This window comes from Chelonoidis abingdonii, chromosome 7, assembly GCF_003597395.2.
Source record: "Chelonoidis abingdonii isolate Lonesome George chromosome 7, CheloAbing_2.0, whole genome shotgun sequence".
Lineage (NCBI taxonomy): Eukaryota > Metazoa > Chordata > Testudines > Testudinidae > Chelonoidis > Chelonoidis abingdonii.
In genome coordinates, this window is record NC_133775.1 from 35176973 (window position 1) to 35198429 (window position 21457).

A 21457-nucleotide genomic window follows, 5' to 3' on the forward strand; every position below is an offset into this window, starting at 1 on the left:
ACACCCCCTACCTGGCTAATCATGCATAGTAAGCATACTAGCATTGGGGGAGTACTACCAGTAGCATTTTGTTGGGGAAACTGGCACAACCTTACAGTGTGATATCCATGTTAGGCAGGTTCATCTGTCATTACTCAATACACCTGAAATCACTGCTGCAGCATTTGTTCATTTTTCTGGCTGACAGAAGTCACATGTCCCATTCGCCAACCTAAATGACGCTAAATGAGTCTTGGAGAAACTGTGCAGTTCTCCATGTAAGTTATTAGAAACCACAGGGTGGGAGAAAAAGCCCTTGCTAGGGCACTGAGCACACAAATCTTTTTTAAAAACTGACCAACTCTCTTCTAAATCTCATGCTCAGTGAGTAGCAGATGAGACAAATGCTGTATCTTTATGAGGCAAGTTTTACAGCAAACATTGGAGAGAAGAGTTTGTTTTGAGTTATAACAAAATGATAGTCACAGCATTATCCATTTTTGCCTCAGGAGGAGCCATTGCCCCTCTCTGAATATTGGGCAGGTGATGTACGTTTCTTTAACATATTAGAAATAATATCACTTCTCACTAACATAGTTCCCAAATGACTGACTGAATTAACTGATGCACTGATTTCACCTATATAGCCTCATGTGAGTGCACAAATATGCCATTAGGAAATCACTACAATGCACCATCTCTTTGGCTTCCAGCGCACTTTTTACAGGAAGTGCCCTCCTAACAAGAAGCAGCAGAGCTGGAAAGGTCTTTCCATTCTTTCTGCAGTGGGCTGGCTGGTGCTACCATTATTTAGAATTGATCAATAACCATTCAATTCTAATGAGCATATAATAGATTGTATAGAGAGTTCAAAGGAGTGTAATGGACCTGATGGCAGTAAGAAGGAAATGATATTTGAAACTGTGCACATGTAATACTGACAGATCCCAGTCATTGGCGGGTGGGATCTAACCTGGAGCCTTTGGAGCTTAGTGCATGTGCTCTATCACATGAGCTAAAAACCAACTGCCTCTTAGCTAAGGCTGTAAGGCAGACTCATTAATCACTCTCTAAGTCGTCTTAGTGCCACTAGATGGGACAGAACACTACATCCAGAAGATGTGTGGGTTACACACAGATCATGCCATTTGAATCATAAGCACTGCAATTATGACATAGCCTAACTCTCCTGGATTTCATTATCATAGAATCATAGACTATCAGGGTTGGAAGGGACCTCAGAAGGTCATCTAGTCCAACCCCCTGCTCAAAGCAGGACCAGTCCCCAGACAGTTTTTTACCCCCATTCCCTAAGTGGCCCCCTCAAGGATTGAACTCACAACCCTGGGTTTAGCAGGCCAATGCTAAATCCAGTGCTACTGATTTCAATGGGAACTGGGTGCCTAAATACCTTTGAGGATCTGGAACCAGGTTCACACCGAAGGAGTGTGAGAAATGCCACTCTCTCTCTCAAATGCTGTGTTTCTAATGGGTACAGCACTCACAACTATCCACTTCAGATGACTGAGAATTCAAATGGGTTTCATGTCCCCTTTAAATAAAATCATTATCCTGTAAAAAGGGCTGTCTGTACTTGAATTTCTCTCTTCCTTTTTCCATGTTGCCGATTCCAGAATCACTGCTGAAAGGGCTGGTCTACACTTTGGGGGAAAATCGATCTTAGATACGCAACTTCAGCTACGTGACTAACGTAGCTGAAGTCGAATATCTAAGATCGGATTACTCACCCATCCTCACCACGCGGGATCAATGTCCGCGGCTCCCTCTGTCGATTCCGGAACTCCATTGGGGTTGGTGGAGTTCCGGAATCAATATAAGCGCGCTCGGGGATCGATATATCGCATCTAGATGAGACGCGATATATCGATCCCCGAGCAATCGATTGTAACCCGCCGATACGGCAGGTAGTGTAGACATAGCCAAAGATTTGCCAGTATAACCAAACCTGCCTCCTTGTAAAAATATCTGTGCGCTTCTGATGCTTACTAAGGTGTGCAACTAGGGGATACGAGTGGCACGCGAGGAGAGAACTGCATCTAAAGGCTCTGCAGCCACCTTTCACTACTTCTCATTCTGTCAAGGCCCAAAGACCCAAACAAGGGTTAGAAGAGCAGTATTCAGACAGGAAGCTAAAACAGATTGTACTCTGTTCAGGTTCTTATCTCATGCCCACGATTTTGGTATCTGAGTGCCTTCCAATAACATGAGCAATATGTGGTTTTCTCTCTCTCTGATATGGAATTCATTCTTTCAGAATAAAGACCATTTTTCCTAATCTCAGTTTCATGATTCAGCATTTCTGCTGTAAATAAATCTACAACAAATAAAGAGAACATCAAATTTGTCTGGAATGGAGGGAAATATAGGTCTAAAATTAGAGACAAGTAAGAGGGATCTTTGGTCCAGAGACAAATTTGTAATCATTCCTCCAAGGCTAAAAACTTCTTCTCCAACCTTACCCCTTGATAAATCCCTGCAAGTCCTCCAAGTAAATATATACATTACCTTAGCCCCAGATCTCGCCTTTAATTCTTTCAAATCTCTTTTTAAAAAAAGCTTAATCTGGCAGGGTATCCAGTGACATGCAGAAAAGTTACTTCCCTTTACAATTATTAAAAACCAAATAATAATTAAAAAATTACCTTGCAGTCCATTCTAAGTATATGCAGGGCAATAATCTTTGGATTACTATTCGTGAATAGCTCCTTAACTCTTTTTAACATTGGTGTTTCAAGTGGCTTGTTTTCAGGAGGGAGAAGATTGGATTCAAAATCATTTGGTTTAAAACTGGATACTGTCTCAAGAACAGGTGCTACAAACATGCTGCCCTCTTTAGTCATCTCAGTCCAAGCTGCTAATGGATCCATTGAGCTCTGTAAGGCATCATTTTCATGGATCAGATAACTTGTTTCACAGTTCCTGAATGAGAGCAATCCATTCTCTTTAGCTATCAGTTGCTCCACGTAGTTGCTTTTCTGAGACAGAGATTGCTGTGTTGCTCCACAGTCTATGGAAGTGGTGGGGTTTAATTCACAGTAGTGTGTCTCTGAACTGTGCCAAGCTAAAGGAGACTGAGGTTGCCTCAGCAAGGGCACTTTGTTGGGTTTAGGTGGAGGCTTGGGACAGAGCTGGCTGTCTGATCCTCTAAGAGCTTCTCCTACTGGCGACTCGGAAGCGACCCTCTGAACTACTGTGGGGCTTAGAGTAGGTTCACTGCCTGTTCTAAATGCAGGAGAATTTGAACACGGGCTTGTATCTACTTCAGGTAGCTGACATGGATGCCTCGAACCTGTAGGTGAAGAACAGAATCATTTTTTATGATGTAATGATAGCATCTAAGGCAATACTACATATCATCCCGAGATACACTTTACAGTTCTTTTTTTGTTGCTGTTGTTGTTTACTGGGGAAGTGTTTCAGATCATGTAAATTCTTCACTCTGTCAAACGCTGTTTAAGACATACATTTTAAGAGATGAGCTACCAAGCAAATTCTCCTCACAAAATCCCAACTACAGAGAGCAGCTGGGCTGTAATGTCATCCTGTGGTAACACTGACAATAGCCCACATCCCCACAGCACACAAAGGCTGTACAGTCAGAGCTGGAAAATCCTGGCTTGGAATAGGAGTGAGTTTGTAACTTGATCTGCCAAATAAAAATGGAATCTTATAGCTGCACCACACAAGGGCTGTGAGTCATTTTTAAGAATGACAAGTTTTGAAATGAAAGAAAAACTTTCTTAAAGTGGAGTCTGGGCATGTAGTGAGGTATGAAAAGAATGAACTTCAGGGATTCTAATTCTGTATCCCTAGAAGACAGTTGACTTAAATGTGGGGGAACGTCTGTGCACTGTAATATTTACACACATAGCCCCCATCCTGCAGTTAGCACACAGGCAAACATCCCTTTGACATCAAATGAGGGCTGGCAGATTCTTAAGACAGAAGTTCCCGAACTGTGGCCCATAGAGCACTTACTGGTTGTCTGCAGAGAGCTGACTGATCACATCATGCTGCTCTTACTTCTCATTACCAGCTGCTGCATTGCATTAAAGACCCCCAGATTGTAAGGTCTCCAGAGGAGGGACTGTCTCCTACTATACGACTGTATGGTGTCTAGGGGCCTTGCTCCTGACTGGAGCCTCTGGCCACCATCACAATATAAATCACACATGAAACACTTTTCTAATTTTACTTTTCAGGGTAATTGCAATAGTTACTACAGAAATGTTGTTGCAATCATGAATGGGAGGAAGGCCATTCATCCAATTTGCAAATGGGAGGGAAGGCAACTTGTGCAATTATGTCTGGGAGTACGGTGGAAGGAGAGATGCTCATGACTAGACAATCTCTCTATTAAGGTGTGGGCCACACCATAGAAATGTTTGAGAACTCCTGCCTTTAAAAATCAGTTTAAAATCCACAACACCCATTTTATTTTATTTTTCAAACAGATTTAGTGCTCTAGAAAAGTTCAAGATTGACAGCCTTGGAAACCAAAGGCCAGAATTTATCCATAGGGCTACTCACAACCTCAGTGCAAGCTTCCTCACACAGTGCTCCTGTTTGGCATATAAGGGGGTTCCCTTACAATTTTCCTCTCTGGATGTAGCTTGGAGAATGGGTGTGGAGGGGGTGGGGAGAGGAAGGTTAAGCAAAATTTCTCTGGCAATTGTGCAAGTGCTAGTAAGTCTTCTATCAGTATGGTAATGCAAATGAAACTGACCACATTCTTGTAAATTTCATACTGCAGCCGCCCAGGAAAGTTACATGGGGCAGCCACAGCAGATTTATGATATAAATAGAGAGAGGAAGATCAAAGGAGGATAAGAGGAACAGAGTGTACAGCTGCCCCACTTCCTCTTCCCTAACCATCAGCAGTAACAAGTGGTGGAAAATAGCAGAGAACTGATTCTGCATTAGCTGCATTACCTGAGTAATAGCAGCAAAACGTACAAAATTGCATCAGGTTTATTGCAGCTGCTCAAGAAGCTATGGGCAAGATGGTATCAGTGAAACTGTTGAGGGTCTTGTAAAACTCTAAGGTTGAGATGGTGACACTGCCAAGAAATGGACCTATAGTGCCAATCATAATAATCATTTTTCTGATGTGTAAACCTGATCACTAGGGTGCCATACCAAGCTGATAGGTGCCTTCGAAATAGAGCACTTGGTCGAGTAACTATAATGAGCCTAACAACTCCATTTCCATGGGCCACTGAACAGTCATCAGATGCTAGCTGTATTCAGTACCCTGACACCTGAGACCTTGAATTTCATGTGGGCTCCAGTCTCTCAAAATCTCTAGCATATTAAAATGTAACCTGAAGACAGGATAGAGAGCTGACTGCCTGCTGGCATGCATCTTCTAAGGAGTTATTAGAAATCTGCCTACAGACATACCTATTGGCAGGTAACTTTCTGACTGGTGCGCCTTTAGGGGGAATCTTTTCTCCTGGACGTGATCCAAACTAGCTGGCTGGCTACCACTTTTTTCTTTGTTTCTGAGGGGAGAAAAAAGCCAACACAACAATATATTATTAAAGTGCAGTAGGACACTTAATATGCAGGCCCAATTTTCAGTTGTGCCAGAACTAAGGGAAGTTCTCAGCTTCCCACTTACAGCACCTTAAAGGGTCTCTTATGTTGCCAGAGTAGCCCAAAGGGGCCATAGTATGGGCAAAGATCTGGCTCTGAGCATTCAGTACTGAGAGTTATTGCTTTGTGCAACATGGTAATAGGTCTGCAATCATACAACATGGCAGGGCAGAAATTAATGCTTTATTCTCAACCTTTTGCATGCTGTGAACCCCTGTTATAGCAGAGGAAAGATTTGTGACTCCTTTTCTCTCCTAGCCATAAAGAAAGGGAGGAGGATTGTGTCCCCGGGTTGGAGTATGTGTCACAACCCTAAGGTTAAGAACCCATTCTCTAACACAGTGATACTCAGACCTCGGTGGTTCAGAAGCCAAATTATTGATCAACAATAGAGGCACAGTAGTTTGAATTATTTGTTTCATTTACTATAGAACTATATATTCAGATTTAAACAATATGATGGGAGAAATATTTAGTTTATTCTCACAGCAAAATGGCTGACCAAGTATTATTATTGTTTTATCAACTTCAATTGGTTAATAACATCGTAAAAGCATCTGGATTAGTTAATAATTAAATCACACCACTGTTTTAATATCACGTGCTGCAAACAGCTGCAGGAGACGCATTAAAGAGCCTCTTACGGTTCGCGAGCCTCAGTCTGAGTATCACTGCGCTAACAGAAAAGAAAGCAGCCCTTCCATTTCTGCCCTGGTTCAGCCACAGGAGAGTAATTAAGGACATGCTTTGGTTGCTGCTCCCAGGAAAATTAGATGCAGAATAGTTATTTACAGGCTTTGGATGAACGACTTGTTCAGCCAACATTCAGTTTTCATAAAAGGCATTAACTACCAACTGCATTTCTAAGTTCAAGAGCAGATAGCGTTAGCAGCCCAATCCCACTGCTGCACAGACACACCTCTGCATCAGTCTGAAGTCCCACTGACTTTGCTGCGACGACTCATGGGCTAGCCCTCCTCCCCCAAAGTCCCATTCAAGTCAGGTGGCTCCATAGAGGCATAGGGGTCCAGTTGTGTAGATCAGATTCCAGGATCCAGGCGAGAATCTCAGACAATGATTTGGAATTTTTGTAATCAGAAAGTTGCTAGAGCAGTTTGGTTCCCTCTTTGTTGGCATGCTAAGACTTTTTCAATACAACACCTGAATTGGGCAGTAATGAAGAACTACAATCCATCGGCTGTCTCCTTCCAAACAGTCAGCTTTATTAGTGCACTTTTATTTTAGTCCATCTCTTTTTAACTATCTTAACCCATTGGTGGCATTTTCTTTACAACAGCAAAAGAAAAAGGCTTCAACTTGAGAGTAACAACAAACCTTTTACTTTTTTTAACCTTCAATTTAAGTTTAGCATTTTTATTATTTCTAAGCCACTGCACAAGTTGCATCATTATTGTATTTACAGAGACTGAGTCCAATTTCACTCACTCTGGTTTGACACCATTGACTTTGGTGGAGAGGCTCCTGAGTCACACCAGTGTGAGTGAAAGGAACCAGCACTGCAGAGCCTAAACATCATCTTGCTGAGGAAACGGATCTCACTGCAAAAACCCCAAATCATGTTTTTTCAAAATCTGATTACTCCATTCATCTAGCTTGTTAGAATATCTGTACTTAACTGGGCTGCTGCCATATTCAAATGGCATCAGTAATCTCTGTGCTTTACATTCATATAATTGAAGACAGTTACCTTAAAGCTCCTTATTACAGCTGTTAGTCCTCTAAGGCCTGAGCCAAAGCTCACTGGAGTCAGTGGGAGTCTTTTTACTGACTTCACTGGGCTTTGGATCAGGGCCTTAAAAATTAGCTATTAAAAGAGATCATGAGGCCTGATTCTTTCCCCTTGAAAGTAGAGGACAAAACTCCCATTGACTTCAGTGGGAGCAGGATTGGGCCCTTGACTCCCCTTTACGGAAGATGGTGGAATAAGAGAAAAGTACCTTAAAAGATTTCCTCTGGTTAAGCTGTGCTCCTGGGACTGCATGCCGTATATACTGAGGCTCAGCCTTTTTGCAGTCTCTGTTTTTCCTTCAGTGATATTGCATACTCTTTGTTGAACTGGAGATACTCCGTACTTTTCCTCTAGACACCTCAGTGGCACGGTCCTGTTGATAGGCTGAAAAATAATTGCTCCACTCTGCTTTGATATTGGCCTGCGATTCCCCACGTAACATCTCACTAACCCAGGGATGCTGTCGAAACTTTCAAGTTCGAACTGATACTGAACGCGGCAGTAGGCTTCATTGAGTCTGAGGACTGTTCTGTGGATTTTGAAATGTTGAGAGATGTTTTTCCACTGACAGGTAAGAACAAAGTTTCCAGGACTGGAGAGAGAATCCCTAATCAGGAAATCTCCATCTCTCTGAACTAGGCTTTCTGCCACCTTAGAGAGAAAACATACAAAAACAAAAAACCCACATTCAGAGTCAGAAGGGGAATACTTAGCCTGGGTTAGTATCACATCACTAGAGTCCTGTTATTTAATCCTAAATGTAGGCCCCAATTCTGGTTGCTCTGTGAGCACAAATTTAAAACCAGAAAAGACAGGATGGAGGAAAAGTGTGGGGCAGAATGTTGCCGTCTCTAATTCGGGCTCCTTTTAAAATCCAGAGGCCATTCTACAGACTTTCTACAAGAGGAGTCTGTGAGGACCTTCTAGGAGAGGGCCAGAGAATGAGGTCCACATGTTTGTGTGCATACTTCCCCAATTTGTCAAAAGAAACTCAACTGCGAAGGGGAATGAAGTTACTCAGCATACTGGAGTACATAACACAACTTCTGATCTCTCTCTCTCTCTCTCTCTCACACACACACACACACACACACACACAATTTTAGAGGACATTGTTGCAGGCAACCAGAATTTGTCTTTTAGTTATTACTTCCAGTTACTTCAAGAGAGACAAAGAGCTATTCTTAAAATGGGTTTCACATAGTCTTCTCTGTTTTGCAGTATGCACATAAAAGCTGAAAAAACCCGGCTTCTTTCTGAACCAAGCTGGTCCTTCCCATTTGACAAACATTAATTCATTAATTTTCAAACCACAGAGCTGCCTGCTTCTGACTGCTCTCACTGATTTTCAACATCTGCTGATGGCCCCAGGAAAGCCCATAACTGCAAGCACAGCGTTTGCCAGGTGCATGTTGATGATGAGCCAGCAGGGGGAGCTCCTGACGTTTTTGGTGTAGAAGACCAAAATAAAAAGATAGCGACTCCAAATAACTATTAATTATTATTACAACTCTTACTACTAGTATGCTCTTTTATAATTTCAAACTGAAGAAAAGTAGAAGATTGGAACATTTTTAAATTCTGGATAATCATACTAATCTAAATTCAGGCCAGCAGCTGAACAATATTAGGGGACAGAGTGCAGCTCTTATCTATAGCACAGAGGAGTATTCGTACCTTTCCTCATTAGATGATTTTTTGTTTGTTAAAGTATAAGAAACAGTGAATTTCTTCCCTCAGTCTCATTTCTCACCAAGGCATATTAAGTAAACAATATCAGACACCGCTCTTCTCTCACACTGGAAGACATTCTGTTTCTATTGAACTGGTGACCTCATGCAGACTCTGTATGCGACACTCCAGTGTTAACCTGACTGTGTCTGTATATGAAAGCCCACAGCTTTGTCTGTGAAGGGAAGACCCAGGAGGGACATACCTGCCGAGGAATCCGTCCATGGTACCAAGCATGGCTACGTAAGTCTTCGCTGCTCAACTGCAGCTCTTCCTCTAACTCTTTCTTCAGCTTTTCCGGGGTGTTGTCCATAACCTGCCTCTCCTTAGAAAACTGCAATAAAGATTAAAAGGTTTGACTCTGCCAGGCTTAGTGATTAACATTTTATATCACTTAAAACTTTCATCCTATGTGTCACACACTCTGCAATAGCCACTGGAACACGGGTGCTACATTTCAAAAGCTGACCTGCCTTTGATCTCTAATCTGTATTTACAAAAACTAGTGTCAGGTGAGAAGGTGCATAATGATGACACACTGTACTGAGTGCATAATAAATGGCCCATTTGTGCATCAAGAGATAACATGCACCTACTGAGCCACTTAATAATTGCATCTGCCCAGTCAGAATTCCATGGAGGATAAGCAGCAGAGATGGGTCCAAAGCCGCCACCCCAAGACTTTGCAGTTTAATTCAGGTCTGAACTTTGCTCTTTTGCCCCATTCACAGAAAGAATATCCTAAACTACCAGGGCAGATACAGAGCGCACAATTCAGTATTTACGTTGCATGTGAAATATGTGCCTTATTAAAGGCAATTTTCCCTTCAAACACTTAATTCTAAGTAGAAGTACAGACTCATTGAACCCTGCATCTTCAGGTAATTCTCCTTATTCCTTCCTGAAGAGAGCAAAAATCTTAGTTCCCATTAGGGCACCTCCCTACAATGTGTAAGGTCTTCTGGGGGATTCTTCCACCTCTGTAATATATCAACCATAAGATCTTCTGTGGGATTTCTCTCCCTTTCAGCAACACAGGATATTCAAGGGATTGCCATGTCCCTCTATTCTCAAATGATGTACCACTTCTATCTGGGGTCCTTAGTCCTTCTCTGGAGTGTGACTAGGGTGACCAGATGCCCCAATAAAATTGGGATTGTCCCGATATTTAACCCTTTGTCCCGCATCCCAATTGTTGTATGATCAGGACCCCATTTGTCCCGATATTCAGATAAGGAGGCAAGCGGGAGGGGTGAGTAGGCAAGTGGTGGGAAGGGGGGTGAAGAGGCCAGCGAGGGGTGAGGGGGGTGAGGAGGCGAGTGGCAAGCCAGCAGTGTGGGGGGGAAGAGGAGGCAAGCGGCGAGCCAGTGGTGGCGAGCGTGAAGATGCAAACAGCGAGCCAGCGGTGGGTCAGGGGGTATCTGGGAAGTGAGGAGGCGAGCAGCGAGCTAATGGCATGGGGGGGGCTACCGGGGGAGTGAGGCGGCGAGCGAGGAAGCAGCAGCGGGTGTGGAGGCTAGCGGGCGAGTGAGGCGGTGAGCGGGGAGCCAGCAGCGGACGGGGGGGCTAACAAGGGACTGAGGAGGTGAGTGACAAACCAGCAATGCGTGGGGGTTCTTGGGGCAGGCATGGGGGTTTCTGGGAGGGAAGTGAGGAAGTGGTGAGTGGCGGGTGGGGGACTGAAGAGGGACACAGCAAGCCAGTGGCAGGCCGGAGGATGAGGAAGGGTGCAGTGACAGGGTGGCCGAGTGAGGAGGGGGTGGGACCTGGGGCAGAGTGGGGCAGAGCATGGGAGGAGCGGGGCCGGACTGTGGGCGAGGCCAACAGCACCCCAATGTATCCTGATATTTTACTGTTGTGATCTGGTCACCCCAAGTCTGACTTTGGTGATCCATGAAGACTGTGGCTTCTTCTCCAGAGAAACAATAAGGATACTGTTGTCCAATTTTTCATAGTTCTCAAAGGGGAGAAGTTCTTTGGACATTCTAACTTCCTGCAAAAGGCCTGTGATTCAAACCCTACATTTGATGTTGCTGAAATTCCTACGAAAAGCCCCAGATGTTCAACTATCAAATATTTTAATGGGATTCAGTTATTTGTGGATGCCGACATGATGCTCCCTTGATCCTGGAGAGAGACATATGCTACCTCCAAAGGAAAAAAAAAAGCCAGAGCTAAAGTGACACAGAATGTTATGCCCCTGATAGGAGATAGGTTACCATGAAACAATAATCACAGAACTCCCTGCCCCTCCATGGCCATACCTTTTTGTTTGTTTGTTTGAAAAAGTTATTTGGATGGGATCCAAGGCCCCCGGAGTCCTTTCCCAGGACATTTTGATTGAATGGTACAGTTTATGCATTGTTTATAAAAAGACTGGAGAACACTGCTGTTCACCCACTGATCACAGTCTCTCTATGAACACTGCTCTCTAGAGTTTCCATCCTTGCATCCTTTCAGCATATAATGAAGAGCAGATGTTGTGTGTTTTGCGCTCTCATCAACAAACCTTGGTGCAGTCTGGAATATACCAAGTTACAACCATTTGTTAGAGAGCATATTCGTGATGGAAAAATGTCAGGCAAAGTGAGCGTTCCACTGCCCACCTCATTTAAACAGATTCATTCCAAGATGAATTTTCTTCCTATCACTTCCAAGAGAAAACTATGTGCCTCTTTAGACAATAAATAGTTGAAGGTTTAGTTTATACAGCTGAGGTCAATGAAGCACTACAGAAGCACTTTAAACTCCCATGCAATTTTGTTTGTCAGCCATGTTACCATGCTGTTTACACAGGTAAACGTGGTTAACAGGGATACTAACGTTGTGCAAGAAGGGACAAGTCCTGCCCCTTCTCCTGCAGCCAGGATGCCATTCTGCTTCAGGGATCGGGCAGGATTTGGGGGGGTTGGGTGTATATCCTATACATGGAGCTCCCTGCATAGCAGAATGCAGTGATGGCAGGGCACAGAAGGCCACAGCTTGGGTGCTGAAAGAATCACGCAAATGGGTGCGACAAGGACTCTCACCATTGAAATAGAGGAGTCTCCACAAATCAGCTCCCTGATTGCTTTGCAGCCTGTAGGGGAGAGGATTTGTAATCTCTGCATCCCACACAATACCTCTGTTTGGTGCCTGGCTCAGCTAATTGGGCCAAGCACTCAGTGTAAGATTCCTCCCACATGCACTGCATAATTTAGAAAAACGGGGGCATAGATATAAACAACAGGCCAAGTCATCCCTCCCTGCAGTAAAGCAGAGTAAATGAACATTGCACTGGGGATCTTCAGAGGGTGGGGTGGATTGAGCTGTCCTTCCTGTGGCTGTGGAGCACTAAACAAGCCACTTTTGTAGCTGCTACTTCAGCCCTCCACAGCTGTTTCACTCTCCTGTGTGGTGCATGTGAGTTTCTGCGCATGAGTGGGTATCCAGAGCCATAGGACTCAGCTCCAGCACCCTCATCACATAGCTGCCCAGTGATCTTTAAATACAAGGGAAGGTGTGAAAGATTAAAAATATTATCCTACAGTAAATAGGTTAAACTAAATGAGATACAATTATAGCATTTGTATGGACTAAAGAGGTGAACTGTTGCATCTGCATGACAACTTCATGCCAATTATATCTTTGCAGTTACTTAGGGAAGTTAGTGTACAAATCTAGGATGGGATTTTCAAAAGTAATTAAGGGAGTCAGCTGCCCAATTCCCATTTTAAGTGGATAGACGTTGGGCACTTAAATTCCCATAGGCACTTTTTAAAATACTAGCCCAAATCAAAATAACTCAGTGCACAAATGTAATTCTAAATATCTTGTATATACATCTACTGTATTAGATGGAAAGTATTTATCAGTGTTTCTATAGTGTACTTGTTCATGGATTGTAGCTCCTAAATGAAGAGTTTTGATGCAATCTATTGCTTCCTGAAAATTTTCTGGATATAAAAAAGCAGTAGTTATATTATTAATCAAGAGTCACTCTAGAAATGAGTGCATTTCAGTGGTAGGTGATGCTATTACTATATAATGGAATATGACTTTGTGACATGCCACAGGACCAATCAGGATGAAAGATGCCAGACCTTCAGCTCAAGAGTGAATTTCATTCATAGTGAACAATGCTGACAACTAACCTTTATCTTGCAAACGGAGGCTGAGTTATCTACCACAGCTGTTCCAGTCAGGATACAGGAATATACTTAATATAATACAGGAAATAAATAGTGGGTAACTGGATTATTCACTAAATTTAAAATGAAAGTAATGAAACAGTGTGCTCATCAAGTTACTTCTAGCATCATCATAAGAAAAACATTTCTTATGAAAGGAATCCAGCTTAACCAAATAGTTAAAATTCATGATCAGCCTTTTAAACTCTCAACAAATTGGAACCTAGAATAGAATGTAAACTCTTCAGGGGAGGGCCTGAGTTTTCCTATGCATCTGTATAGCACCTACCACAACAGGGGCAGACTACGGACAGTACTACCACTCGCCCAAATCTATTTATAGAACTATAGTGTTTGTACTTAGAGAGCAGCAGCAAATAAACCATATATTAGACTCATTTTTCTTAATTTTTTTTTTTTTTGTAAATCGAGCAGCTTTTGTCTTAATTTTGGGTCTTGAACAGAGAGAAATACTGTCAGCAGTTATCTAATAATAATAAACAATAAAGAGGTTTGAATGGAGCGCTGTTTCTATCATGCATTTGCAGAGAGATGGTGTGGGTGACAAAAGTCTTTTCACCCTCTAAATATGATCCTATTATTCCAACCCGTGTTGTGACATAACTCACTTGGGCAGAGAAACAAGGAAGCCTGCAGCTCAGATTCCTCAGGATCTCCAAGCGGTAACAACAACAACTTCATACGCAGTCCTGATACTGCAACAAGAACCATGTAGGCATATCCCTGTGCCTGCACAGAGCCACTTTGACTTCATTAATCCACAGGGCCTGCCCAAGAGATTCCCTCAGTGGTGAATTCTGCTAAGAATCCCAATGGGAACACATTGTCCCACGCTTTTCATTTTCAGCAAAACATTTCAAATTACCACTGCAATTATTTTACCATTTTTCCAATTAAACTTGCGGCATTTATCAAGTTGTGTGAAGGATTTACCTTCAAGTCTCATTAAAGCTAGGATCACAACCTGCCATTAATTCCACAGGCTTGTTTTGATACAGTATGTGATTTCACATTTCAAAGGCAAATATAAGCTGTTAGGTGCAATGGAGATTGGAAAATACCAGTAAAGTTCAAGAAAATCAAATTCCAAAAGATCCACTCAAGTTTTGCCTGTTTAGGATAAACTATCAAAAGTGACTTGGATTATCATCATATGTTATATGTATGAAATTTGACAACCTATTGTTCTGGGAGGTTCCTATTAAAATATACTATTCTCACATCCAAATGAAAATGATTATTTTTATTTGTGCAGATGGGATTCGTCCAAAGAGACCTCTTTACTACAACAGACCCTAGTTCTTAACCCTCCATTCAGAATGAATCACATTAGGATAATTTTGAACTGTGCCGATTGCTCTGTAGCAATTTTGGGCAGGTCTGGACTACAGCCTAAAATCAATATAACTTGCGTTGCTCAGGGGTGTGCAAAAGCCTTCCCTTCCACCCCAAGCGAGGCAAGTTTTGTGCTATTCTATTGACATAGCTTCCGCTTCTCGCCGAGTTGGAATAATTATGCCAGCAGGAAAGCACTCTCCCTCGGCATAGCGCATCTTCACCAGACATGTTGCAACTGCACTGATTTAGTGCTGTAATGTAGTTTAGCTTGCCCTTTGTTTGCAAGCTAAACTCATAATTGTTGTTTATCTTGTAGACTAAAGGGGCAGATTTCACTCTCCCCTACACCAGTGTAAATCTGGAGCAACTCCGTTAAAGTCAATGGAGCCACATCAGTTTAATACCAGAATGAGGAGGAGGAGAAGAGTCAGGCCCACTGTGTTACATACATCAAAGCTTATGTTGTTTCTACTTTCAAGGTTTATCTCAATTCTAATGTGAAGAAATAAACCAAATCTAGTTTCTATCTGAGTCTGAGAGACAGATACTATATAGTCAGAGGATGGGTAGGACAAATTGAATAATCTTAATTTGCACTAAAAATGGACAGGAAGTAATGATAATAATAAGAAACCCTAACCTAACCCAAAGTGGCTGGAATTATGAAGACACAAATGGTTTTCTTTATAAGATTATGTTGGAAACTGTTCAAGATCTTCACCGCACAAAATCTCCAGATGCATTTTTGGTTACCCAGGGGATTCACTGTCATCTCTCTGTGTATCCCGTTGGTAAAGTATTATTTACTCAAAGCACATCTAAGAACTACTACAGTTGTTTCTGTAGGTCTCAACTTTCCTGATAAAAGGTAACCCAAAACTCTGATGAGGTTTTTATCAGACCATTCGCTAATGTCTTCTGCTCATGCAGCTTCCCTTATGTCCTTCATCCTCATGATAGTATTTCAATTATTTCCTGCTGCTATATTTCAATTATTTCCTGCTGCTATGGGCACAGTTTAGCTAGCAGACATTTAAATTAGTCCCAAGAGGCAGCCTTGGTATTTCTGATTCTTCTTGCTTTGAAAGGAAAAAACTCAACTTTTGAGAGGGCAGCAAAGCAAGCAGACAGCAATATTATGATTAGAGATCAATGAATCAATTAGGGAAAAAAGGGGGAGTCACCTGAACCAGGAATTGAACCAACCCCACACCTTGCCCAAGGTTCTAATAAATTCAGCTACATATCCCTCAAACCCATCTTCTCCCCAACACTCCACAGGCCTCCTGCCCTTGGTTAAATCCATCCTGAAGTCTTTGCTAGCCTAGTTGCAATCTTCAGATCTCACAAGTTCTGGCACTTCCTTAGAATAGATGAGGGGAGGAGCGAGGTACACTCTGGCTTCAGATACGGGGAAAACCCAGAATTCACATGATTTGAACAGAGCAGCTGTCCAGAGTGCTAGACTGACGACACCCAAAGGAATAGCAGCACAGGTGAAGGGGATGTTGGGGATTTGGGAGGTGAGGGAGACCAAGACAGAAGAGGATAGGAGAAGAAACAGAGGAGAAGTATTGAGGAAAAGAAAGGGAAAAATTACGAGGTCTGGAAAAGCTTCCAAAATGTAGGGAGTGAATGGGGCTCATCTGAATCCAACCCCAGTTTTCTGAGGTTGCTCCTCTCTCATAATAATAGGAGAAGATTTGGCCTAGATAAGATGACAAGAAAAACCTCAATATTTGCTGTAAAACTTGTGGCCTCTGTTTAAAATGTACACTTATTGCAGTAAGTTTAACGCTGCCCTCTTTTGACATTTGATTGTGAGTACCTGGCACTGCATGTATAAAGATATTAAAAGGTATTGGATACAACAAAACATACTTTACAATTCCCTAGCCCCTAAACTACTAAACAAGACAGACTTGCATCAAGTATTTCACATGCATAGGTGTAATCACCTGCAAAAAATATCCCCATTGGGATGCTATTTGGGATTGGACTCATTAACTTTACTATTTGAAACCATTCCATTTGGTCCTTATTCTCTTCTGCTCAGTGGTTTTATTGCACTTTGCAGATAGCCTGTAATACTGCAAGCATGCAAAACCCAGACTAATTTCAAACACTACTTTGGGGGAAGTGGAGGGATCAGAGACTTTCTTGCTAAAAGGTACATCTTGAACCACAGCACTAACTTCTCTGCATAGATTTCCCCTAATTCCTCAGAAAAATGGAAAGTGTTTGTGGGACTAAGATAGTGTATGACACATATTGCAACCACATGCAACATCTTTAGGGACCATAGTATATTAAGTGTGTGAATGGTTTATGTATCACTGTAGGCCAGGAATTGTATGCAGCTCCAGGGAGAGGGATGCCACAACTCCTCCATGAACTATGAGTAGTGGGGGGTGATTAAGGTGAATCACTCCAGGACTGTAAACACCTCCAGAGAGGTACTAACCCCTGGGGAGGCTTGCATATATTAGTTCAAACTGGATTTTCCAGAGACCAACAGATAAAGAAAGATCTTTTGGCATAAAAAGGCTGTGTTTAAACAGACCCAGTGCTTTCTTTCTGATCCAGCAAATGAACAGGACTTTCTGTGCAAGGGCCCCAACCCCTTCAAAAGGATCTGGCCTACCAGAGCCTCATAATACTGATGCATGCGTGTTCTTTTATTGTTTTTAACATTTTCTCTGTAATACTTTTACCCGAGGAATAAATGTGCTTGTTTAGAAGAAGCTGTGTGTTAACTGGTAGCTACTGTTCATAGCCCTTGAAGGGAAAGCAAAGCACAGGTGCTGGCCTTTAGGTAGCCTGGCTTGCTGGGGATATTGCAGTGTAAGACAGGGAGCTGTGCAGCCTTAAAATCCCCGGTCAGAAGGGACTGGGACAGAGGTCCTTAGCCAGAGATAGGTGATGGCTGGACACCTGAGACCTGACTGGGCATTCCTGGACAAGGTGAAACTTTTAAGTAAATGAATACAATGGCAGCAGCTACAAGACAGGCACATCTTGACTATAGCACATAGCCCATGTTATTAGGTCAGGTACTGGGGAAATCCAGAGGAGGAAAGAAATTTTCCCCAAAGTAGCATTCCATGGCTGATGCTGCAGACTCAGGGCTTCAACACACCCTGCAGCTCCCGCACTCCCCAGTCATGGAGGAGAATGGCAGGTGGCTACCCATTTCCACACTTCACAGGTGTGGATCCCTGCATAATCTCCCTGAAACCCACACTCCTGGCACAGTGGAATCACACCAGTTCTAATGAGATCAGAGCCCTCTATATGTAGGGGTGTGGGAGACAGAATTTGGCTCAAAAAAGGGAGACATAAAACTGTTCGAAAGTGAATGATGTAACTAGGCAGGGCCAAGCCCAACTGCCATCTTGTTCAGAAGAAAGTTTTGAAGTTCAGACTGATTTAACTCTCCCTTTGAGAGGCTTCTATTTGATTCACTCTCTACATTTGAGATGGCCAATACGTAGATCTTAAACTGAGCCAAGTGAACTCTAGAATTAACCAGAGACCTGAACTAAGCCAGCTAGAGTAGAATGACATTTTATGGAAAATCCAAATGGGCACTGGCTGAAGAACCTTGTATCTTTGGTGTCAGCTGGGAACTTTTGGAGGAACAACAGGTGAAAAGTATCAGTAATCAGACAAACTTCAATATCATCTCACTGCCTTTTTTGAAATTCAAGTAAGTCACACAAGCTGAGTGTCCACCAGAAGGCAAGGAAACTGAGGTCCTTCTGCCATTTATGGAGATGTTCCTGAATGGAAGAGCCACCTGACCATTGATCTGGTTTATGCCCAACAAGCATACAATACAATATCACAGGGTTCAGTCCAGTGCTCACTGAAGGCAACAGAAAGAATCTCATTGGCTCCAGTGGACTTGGGTCAGGCCTATGTTGTACAACCCTTAACTCCAGTAAGGAAAATAATACCTGCCCCACAACCCAACTGTAAATATAACTTAATCCTTAATTCCTGAAATGACATCATTCACAGACCAGGGTATATGGTTCACCTTTAGATAATGGAGCCTAAAGCTCTGAAATCTAAAGTTCCTATTCAGCTGTTGAATGGTCCTTGTTCAGGCAAAATTCCCCTTGATTGCAATGGGGATTTTTGCCTGAGTAAATCTTAAGGACTGTAAGATTTGGCCCAATGTGCTTATGCAAATATACGTGAGAAATGCTCATGTCCAATCTATTACTAAGAAGCCAAATGCTGATGTATGAACTCAGGCAAAGTTCCCATTTCAGCAAATGGGAATATGTTGAAGCAAGTACAGAGTAAAAAGTAAGCATGGAATTTAGGAGTTAGAGCAAAGAAGGAAAATTGTGGTAACAAAGGCACAAAGTAGCCTTGGATAGTTCTTAAACATAAAAAGGATCTTTTACCTCTTTTCAATTTATGTTAAGGAAATAATGTCTTTTAGCAACACAGTCTGTGGAACATCTTCACTACACCCACTATAGTCATGCTCAGAAAAAAAGCTGGGGTAGGAGAGATATCAGTTACATGTGGGAGCTGAAACCTTATGAATTATGTAAAAGTAGCATGAGCACTCAGAGAGAGGAACTTTCCCCTTGAAAGATCTTAGGACATGCAGACAGATCAAGAAGGAAAGAAGATCTTTTCAAACACAATTTTTTTAAAAAAATCAGCCTTGATACCAAGGGCGCAAAACAAACCTCATGCAGATCCAGAAGCAAGTCAATGGGGAACCAAAGTTCAGAGAATTATGTGAAATTTCACAGTATCTTGGTAAGTTATTTCTTCCCAGCCCAGCCTCTCCAACAACAACAAATGTTATGCCAAAAACAAAGAGCCAAAAGCTGGGCTGTGGTGACTTGCTAGCTTGTGGCAGCAGACGGAATATTCTTCACGTGAATGCTGAAACTAGATATGTGAAGCCCAAAGATACCAGTGAATCAGATTTAGATTGTCACATAGTGAAGAAATATTAGTTAAAAATCACCATCTATAAAAAGCCATTGCAAATGCCATCTTTCTCTTGGATGAACTTGCAAGAGTGGCCTCTTATAAAAGGCCGCCTGCCTGGGTTACATTCATAACATTAGGACATTACTGGGTGATGTGGTAGCTCTACATACTGGAAGTTTCAAAACCTGGCAGCCATGACAACCTGAATGGCTTTCCCCTTTTGAACAGCTTCAGATGAGGGTGACTCATCAACTGTATAATTAGGATGTTACGAACAAATATAATACTTGAACAGGTTCTCCCCTTCCAATCGTAAAGAACATATTAGCTGAATAGAAGTTGCAACATGTTCAGGGCTAAGATGTCTGTTTACCATTTTAACCATGGTTGCATCTGAATTTCCAGATTCAAATCTCAAAAATGACAGATCGAACTTTTAAAAGGAACCATTTTCACTGGCTTGAAGCTCACATAATAAATGAGCACAGTTCAGGGGGAAGTAGCAGTGCCTCTGCCCATTTCTACCGACAGCTGCCAATCAGACTGCAGTTTTCTGTAATTTGCAGTAAACATTTGAACTAGCTGTTGACCCTCATTCTTACTTACTGTTAGTAATTGAACAGGGGTGCACTTACTAAAACACACACACTCACACCATCATCACAGTATAGCGTTATTAAGCTATAGAGTTTCTGAACTACACATTATGTTGGACTTTACACTCCAGTAACTAAAATACCACTCTAGCTGCTGTATTTCAGATTTGCAAGAGTCACGAAGGTAGGTATAATGCATTATCAGTGCTCAGACCCTGTACGTTTCACTACAGTGCATGTTGGGACATACATCAGTGTACGTGTGCTGGGCCAGATTCTGCTCTCAGTTACAGCCCAAGTCAGTGCAGTTACTGTGGATTTACCTCAGTGTAACAGAACAGAATTTGGTCCTATGTGTCAAATGCACCCCTGGTATAACTCTACTGATGTCAGTGGATTTATTCAGGATGAATTTGTCCTCGGTAACTGCACAAAGCTGATCCCTAACAAAATCAAGGATAAATCTCATATAAATATAATCTATTTCCACTGAAGTCAATGGGTTTACACTGGTGTGAGAGAACAACTAGTCCTGAGTTCTTATCAGTGCTGGCACCAAAATTCATTGGCGTGCTAGAGAAAAGAGGCATTCAGCTCCCCATCTTGGATCCCATGTTCTCTTGCCCCCTACCTATTTCCATGTCTGAGTGTTTTCCCCTCAGCAAGGATGACCCATTTCCAAAATGTAGGCCCTTCTTAAAATAGCAGTTCATCGGATTTAATTAAAGATAAACCAGCAGTGCCTTCTGGAACACATGTATTGAAATCTATTTTAAATGCTGGAAATCTCTTTAAATAGAACCTTATTTCTGAAAGAGACCAGCTGTAATTTGTTTCTGCATAAAAGGCTTTATTCTTTTCCCATACAGCAAACACTATTAATGTTTCAGTTTCTCCAGAGACTATATGGATCAGACCAAATGGAAAATTGCCATGACAACACCAGTGTTATTTTAGATATTAGAAATTCATGCCAAGTCAAACAAAGGGCATGGACGAGAATGATCGTTTTAATTCAGTTCTGACAGCAAATAGTAAACCCCAACTTCATTTTGAAAGTTGTAGAGCAACAGAATTACAGTGAGAACCTTTAAAATCCCAATTAAAATTAAAAGCAATAAAGTTAACAGGACAGAGTCTCCTTTCTTTGACACCGGTGACTACTTCAATGTGGCTGCATCAGTGAAAAAGGAGAAGAGAATCTACAGTGGGGTCAAATTTGCAAAAGTGCCAAAGTGATTCAGGAGCCCAAATCCCCAACTGTCAGGGAGACCGTCTTTAGGACCTGA

The 21457-nt window shown here is 42.2% G+C and overlaps 1 protein-coding gene across 3 annotated transcripts in view; it reads right to left on the reverse strand.

Moving 5' to 3' along the window:
• Nucleotides 1–21457, reverse strand: part of BCAR3 (BCAR3 adaptor protein, NSP family member) — a 131405-nt gene that overhangs the window by 13045 nt on the left and 96903 nt on the right. For all 3 annotated transcript variants that reach the window (XM_032773027.2, XM_032773024.2, XM_032773025.2), the window contains 4 exons: nt 9285–9413; nt 7557–7999; nt 5404–5504; nt 2643–3289 (listed from right to left, as the gene is read on the reverse strand). In XM_032773027.2, coding sequence (XP_032628918.1) covers nt 2643–3289; nt 5404–5504; nt 7557–7999; nt 9285–9413 — 1320 coding nt within the window. The remainder of the gene's footprint in view (nt 1–2642; nt 3290–5403; nt 5505–7556; nt 8000–9284; nt 9414–21457) is intronic.